The sequence below is a fragment of the Ambystoma mexicanum genome, chromosome 4q (genome assembly GCF_040938575.1).
Source record: "Ambystoma mexicanum isolate Mex_15411 chromosome 4q, UKY_AmexF1_1, whole genome shotgun sequence".
Classification (NCBI taxonomy): Eukaryota; Metazoa; Chordata; class Amphibia; order Caudata; family Ambystomatidae; genus Ambystoma; species Ambystoma mexicanum.
The window spans coordinates 1,295,064,382-1,295,070,908 of NC_090928.1; the positions used below are offsets into that span (position 1 = coordinate 1,295,064,382).

Consider the following 6,527-nt stretch of genomic DNA (forward strand, 5'->3'; position numbering starts at 1 on the left):
ATTTAAATTCAGCATTACAACATCCCAAAATTTCTATTTTGTCTCCATTGTATCCACCCGGGGCCTTGTCGGAGGGAAACAAATGCTTCACAGAACCTCCCAACACATTTTCAAATACCATTCTAGACATTAAAGTTATTTTTGAACATGAGTCTGCCAACATTTTAACTAAATGTCCATTCACTTCTATCCAGGTAGAAGGATGCTCACATTCATCCATTCCAGTGCACCGTACCATGTGCACAGTAACAATTTCACTCTCGGAAACATCACCATCCTCCGATGATGCACCATCACACTCTTCAATAAAGTGTCCCTTTTCCGCCACCTATCCCATAATTCTTGAAGCAGTTTTCAAAGTGACCCCATTTCTTACATAAACTGCAATTTACCCGTCTTCCTGGACCTATAGGGGATTTAGACAAGTGGCGTGCACTGCCACATCTAAAACATAACCTATCTTCCCTTTTCCTATTAACATACGCATTATCCTTCTGGCGTCTATTTCCCTGTTCACCACCCCCACCTTTGCTTTGAATAGCCTCATAATGTTTATTGGGCCTACTTTTCTGTTTCTTTCTTTCTTTGGGAAATGCTCCTTTCTTATCACCAACCCTTAAAACCTCGGTAATTTGCGATGGCTTACTCTCTTTAACCGATAATTTAGCCACACACTGTAAAGTATGCTCAATCCTTTTTGCAATACTAATAACCTCATCTAAATTGGGGTCATCTTTTAACCAAATCTCTTCACGAATTTTATCATTGGAACAGTGTAGCATAAACTGATCTCTTATATGTTCATCTAATCCATTACCAAATTTACAATTAAGAGACAAATGTCTTAGAGCTGTAATATAGTCTTCGACAGATTCGCCGTGTTGGAACCTCATGCCAAAATGGTACCTCTCCAGGACAGTCCTTGTTTTGGCTTCAAAATGCTTGTCCAATTTAGACAAAGCCTCATCAAAATCATTAGACCCCCCTTCCAAATCTAGTTCAGGGGTATCTGGGAGGGTGTCATATATCCTCAGACCCACATACCCAAGGAAGTGCATTAGCATTGCCACCTTACGCTCCACTGACATTCCATTGCCACACGTGGCTTTGACGTAGTGCAAAAACCCCTTCTTCCAGGGTGCCCACTTGATTTTGGGTGGGCCTGGAGTAGGCATGAACACCTGGGGACCCGGAACTCCAGAAAGCGCCATACTAGGCTTTCACTCCACGACAAGATGCTGGGTGTGGATCACTGTATGGCACGTATCCCCTTTCCAAAACTCACCAGAACAAATACAAATTATTGTATGACCCAGCTGTCCCCCTTTCCAGCAACCACAAGAACAGTTAGATCCTCCTTTCCATTGTGGCCCTGGACGTCCAACTGTGTGACACAGCTGTCCCTTCTGCTGCAACCACCAGAAAAGCAGTACTTTCCTTTTTAGTGATATCTTGGTAAACCACACGGACCAGTATATTGTGTAAATTCTAAGGAATGATGTTGCCACACAGAACAACGTCACCGTGTGGATGCTATATCGAGTTTCCTCCTCAATCTCACCTGAGAATCCAGCCGACAAAACGCCCGAATACCGCCTTCCCCAGAGGGCCCTAGGCGTATTAGAGGGATAACACGTTTTATTTCAATCAGAACATGCCGATGTTTTGTTTCAATCAGAACATGCCGATACGCGGCCAACTTGCCTCTCCTCCTGGAGTCGTTCGCTGAGTTCCGCACACGTGATCGCATACACGTGACGCGTCCGCCCGATCAGCGCCAGACAACACGGACTCACTGCTCCTCCCACAGTGGCCACCTGGCTTGCGAGAGTGCAACCCGTCACGTGGTCTGCTCGCGCTCGCTCGCCCGTACAGCGGGTGCAGCTATAAGGGGGGCGGGCTCAGGTCCAATCCTTGCCGCGTTCAAGCTGCGATGCTGCGCCGCCATCAGGGCCGGATAGAGCGAGGCTCCAATATCTCCCCACGCCTCAACGTACTCCGATGCAGGATGCTCTGGACTGCGGGGCTGGCAGCCGACTCACTGCCGCAGCGGCTTGGGTGCCGGTTTCCTCACACGGCGCGGCGCAGGAGCGTCCTCTGCTCCGGGCCTACTGCTGTTGGGGGTCTTGATGTCCTCACTTCCAGATGCAAGAAAACACTAGTGGGCAAGGGAAGACTCCACAGGGCATCCATCCCATCCTCGTTGCCATTCTTAAAGAAGTAAAGAATGCCATATGTTTACTGGAAGTTTTTAATGGATCATTGTAAGGAACATCACATAAAGACCCCCAACATATCCAAAGTATGGGGCTCAACTGACACAACTATAGAAACAATAACAAGGTTGAATGTTCTGCATTCCAGAATGGTTTCTCTCTCACCTACTCATTCTGGAATGAACACACATCACCTAGCCAGCCTAGCTAGGCCTTATACAACAAAAACTGTACCTTAGGGTTCCTCTTCAGGTCAGTCACAACTGTACAGCTCCTTTACCTAGCATAGCACTGATGGTACGACTAATAAGAACATATCCATAGAGCTCTGTGGGTGAAAGCATGGGGCAAGCTATGTGCCGATTTGCCATTTTTTGACTAGGGTAGTTACTTTAGTAATATATGCCTGTTTTAGGGTGTAATGGGGCAAGTGTACCCCATACCTGTAGAGATGTGAGTACATGCGCCTTTCTTTTAGTAAAGTAGTTCTTTTTCAACCCAATGGTTCTTGGTTTCAACAGCAGATGGACATAAAATATTTGCAGAACCAACAAAGCAAAACAGCTTGGTTGCCAGCAAGCAAATGGAGTCCAGATTTTCTGTGGTAATGTGCAGTCTCAGAGTGGGCATTTCAGATAAGAGCTGCACCACTAGATATAAATACGCCTCCTGAGTTTGATGTAAATGGCACAGGGTGGCAATATGAATGAAGGCTGGTATGCAAAAATGGGTCCCTTGGCCTTACTTCTTCTGCATTCAATTCACCATACATTCACTTCATCATAATTACCTCTGCATACCTTTTTTAAAAAACATTTTTTATTGTATTTGGTGCAAGCATTGTATTTGGTGCAAGCACCTTTACAAAAACAATCATAAATCATAAGAATCTTAAAATCATACAATTTCATTCACTTATTTACATAAGAACTAAAACATCTAAAATGTACAAACAATACATCTGCATACCTTTACTTCTTCTGTCTTTCACTTTGCCATACATTCGCTTCATCATTACAGGGGGAGACCTCCAGTACCTCCCCTTCTTTGCTAACCAATATTCTCCTCCTTGACCCCAACTTTAACCTTCCATCTAACCTTAACAAATCCATTGGCACCTTGACTATCTGAAGATGCAGACGAAGTAAAGGTAAGAAGCAAATGTCTGATGAAGTAAATATAGAAGAAAGATCCGTAGAAGAGTTTTTATTAGGTGAAGTAAAGGGGCATAGCAAAAGAAAATAAAAAAAAATAAAAAACACTGCAGTAAGATCAAAGAATCAGATCGCAGGCACTGATGGCGATGAACCGGTGATCAGCCAAAATATCTGAATCTGCGAGAGGGCTAAGTGAGAACACAATCAATTTTGAAACCCACATAAGCAGTGGGCCCACACATCTCAGAAGGGTACACGCCAGACTGTTTGATCAGAGTTCACCTTTAGTCAGTGTGACCCACATCCTCTTGTTGGGTGAACAATCAGCCACACCAATGCTGTGCTGCCAAAGAAGTGGCATAGGATCTGCCAGTCATTGGCATAGGAGTAGAAACTGGAATCAATGTGCCTTGGAAAGCAGGCAAGAAGAATCCCTCGAGCATGCCACATCTTCTAGGCAGGGGATGTAAAACTAAAGGAGGCATCATAATGGCATATGCTCCATCAGCCAGAAAGAATTGCAACCTTTAGTTGGGGTGCTCCCGATATCTGCCTCTTAGTCTATGTAGCAGGGTCCGATGGCCAAAAGCGGCAGAGCCCTAGAAGAACAGTAAAGCTTTCCACACATTAACATCACTGATGAGGTTTCAACCATCTTTGTGTTCTCTAGACCACGTGACCACTTATTTAGTGTGCAGTGGCTTCTTGGTACTAAATTAGTGGGACGGTTACCTGCAGTAGCTGACAAGAGTTTATGGTGATTGATTTAACAGCCATGTCTTCAGGCATTTTCAAAATGTCCAGTGGTCATTAATTTGCCTTCAGGCCCTCAAGCAGAGTTTCATAGGATGGGTACCTTTCTATAGAAGGCAGCCTCTCCTGTTTTACTATCCCAGGTGGGATGCATTTATAATACCAGTGCTTCCATCAATCGTAATCTTGCAATTTGGATCTGGCATTCACAATTTTGGTCAATAGGCAAATATCTCTCTATCAATTATTATTTTCTTTTTTTTTAAAAAACGCTACCTCACTAATTTTTAAAAACAAGTGCATATGCTTTTTCGTATGTATGTGCTATCTTGTGGTGAGCAAGTTGTACCTTCTGAAAGAACCTTTTCCCACATTAAGTACATAGGTGACGTTTCTCACCTGTATGAGTTCTCTGGTGCTTTGTAAGGTCTCCCTTCTGAATGAAGCTTTTCCCACATTCAGTGCACAAATGTGGTTTCTCACCTGTATGAGTTCTCTGGTGGTAAATAAAAGCTTGCTGACCACGGAAGCTTTTCCCACATTCAGTGCACATATGAGGTTTCTCGCCTGTATGGTTTCTCTGGTGGTTAATAAGATGTCCCTTCTGAGTGAACCTTTTCCCACATTCAGTGCACAGATGGGGTTTCTCGCCTGTATGAGTTCTCTGGTGCTTAGTAAGGTCTCCCTTATGAATGAAGCTTTTTCCACATTCAGTGCATAAATGTGGTTTCTCACCTGTATGTATTCTCTGGTGGTCAATAAAAGCTTGCTGCTCACGGAAGCTTTTCCCACATTCAGTGCACAGGTGGGGTTTCTCACCTGTATGAGTTCTGTGGTGCTTAGTAAGGTCTCCCTTCTGAATGAAGCTTTTCCCACATTCAGTGCACACATGTGGTTTCTCACCTGTATGTGTTCTCTGGTGGTAAATAAAAGCTTGCTGCTCACGGAAGCTTTTCCCACATTCAGTGCACATATGAGGTTTCTCGCCTGTATGGTTTCTCTGGTGGTTAATAAGATGCACCTTCTGAGCGAACCTTTTCCCACATTCAGTGCACTTATGTGGTCTCTCACCTGTATGTGTTCTCTGGTGCTTAGTAAGGTATACCTTTTGACTGAAGCTTTTCCCACATTCAGTGCACAAATGTGGTTTCTCACCTGTATGTGTTCTCTGGTGGTAAATAAGGTGCCCCTTCCGACTGAACCTTTTCCCACATTTAGTGCACGTATGTGGTCTCTCACCTGTATGTGTTCTCAGGTGATCAACAAGAGAAACTTTCTGACTGAATCTTCTCCCACATTCAGGGCACAGATGAGGTTTCTCACCTGTATGTGTTCTGTGGTGTATAGTAAGATTACTCTTGACACTGAATCCTTTGCCACATTCAGTGCACAGATGAGGTTTATCACCTGCAAGTGTTTTCTGGTGATGAAAAAAAACACCTTTCATACTGTACCTTTTCTTGTAGTCAGGGCTGAAATCAAGTTTCTCATCTGAAGATCTACTCTAGTGACAAACCAAACGTGTTCCTAATAAATATATTAGTATCCGTACACGAACATTCCATGTGTATTCAGAGGCGATTAACTAAATCCTTTAAATAAACTACCTTTGTATGCAGGCTACAGATAAAATGTCACATGGGTTCTATCATGAATAATAGGCTATACAAAAGGCTTTTCTTGCAGGAAATAAAGCACTGTGTTCGTATGATCAGTCTACCGTTTGACTGAAAAACTTCAGGTATTCAGTAGGTTTCTCCAATCCCAGTTCCTCGTTACTTTGAAAAGCCAAGTAGCTCCTAGGCGTGTATGCTGGCAGAGGTGTAGATAGTGCACATTTCCTCAATGAAGCGTTGCACTGTATTAATCCATCAGAAGAAAAAAAAATATTTAAAACATTTAAATTAAAAAGAAACATCACACTTGGTGCTTTTTTCCAGGGCATCAATCACCTATGGAATTAAAAAGAGATGCACATAATTAATACAATGTCAAGGTCACAGATACAACATTAATCAGGCAGGTTGGTTCTCAGTACTAGTGATCTGTAGTAATTAATTGCTTTGGAATAGTAAACTTGAAGTCTCATCTACTGGGGACAAGTATCTCAATGGGTGGTAGAGAATAACCGTTCAAAGATTAAACGATAATGCAAAACAGAGCAGATGTGACGGGAATGATGGGTTTTATTGATAGTTAGACTTTACTTTTAGTATTCAAGATTGAGCTATACAGGAAAACAAACTAGTAATGTAAAAAAATGATCATTTACATAGAAGGACAATGCATTTGTGTGTAATCTTCATTTATTCTGCAAGGCCGCACATAGCACATGAAAGATCCACATCCATAAATGTATGTTAAGGCCATATGCATCGCACTACGTCAGCAGTTTGTCTTC

The 6,527-nt window shown here is 42.9% G+C and overlaps 1 protein-coding gene across 1 annotated transcript; it reads right to left on the minus strand.

Moving 5' to 3' along the window:
• Positions 1-4,499: 4,499 nt before the first annotated feature.
• LOC138467384 (zinc finger protein 84-like) lies at positions 4,500-5,573 on the minus strand. The gene has a single exon (XM_069607339.1). The coding sequence runs from the start codon at positions 5,571-5,573 to the stop codon at positions 4,500-4,502; it is 1,074 nt and encodes a 357-aa protein (XP_069463440.1).
• Between the last annotated feature and the right edge of the window lie 954 nt (positions 5,574-6,527).

Coding starts and splice junctions, on each gene's coding strand:
- LOC138467384 (XM_069607339.1), bottom strand. CDS start 5,573: ATGAAAGGTGTTTTTTTTCATCACCAGAAAACACTTGCAGGTGATAAA.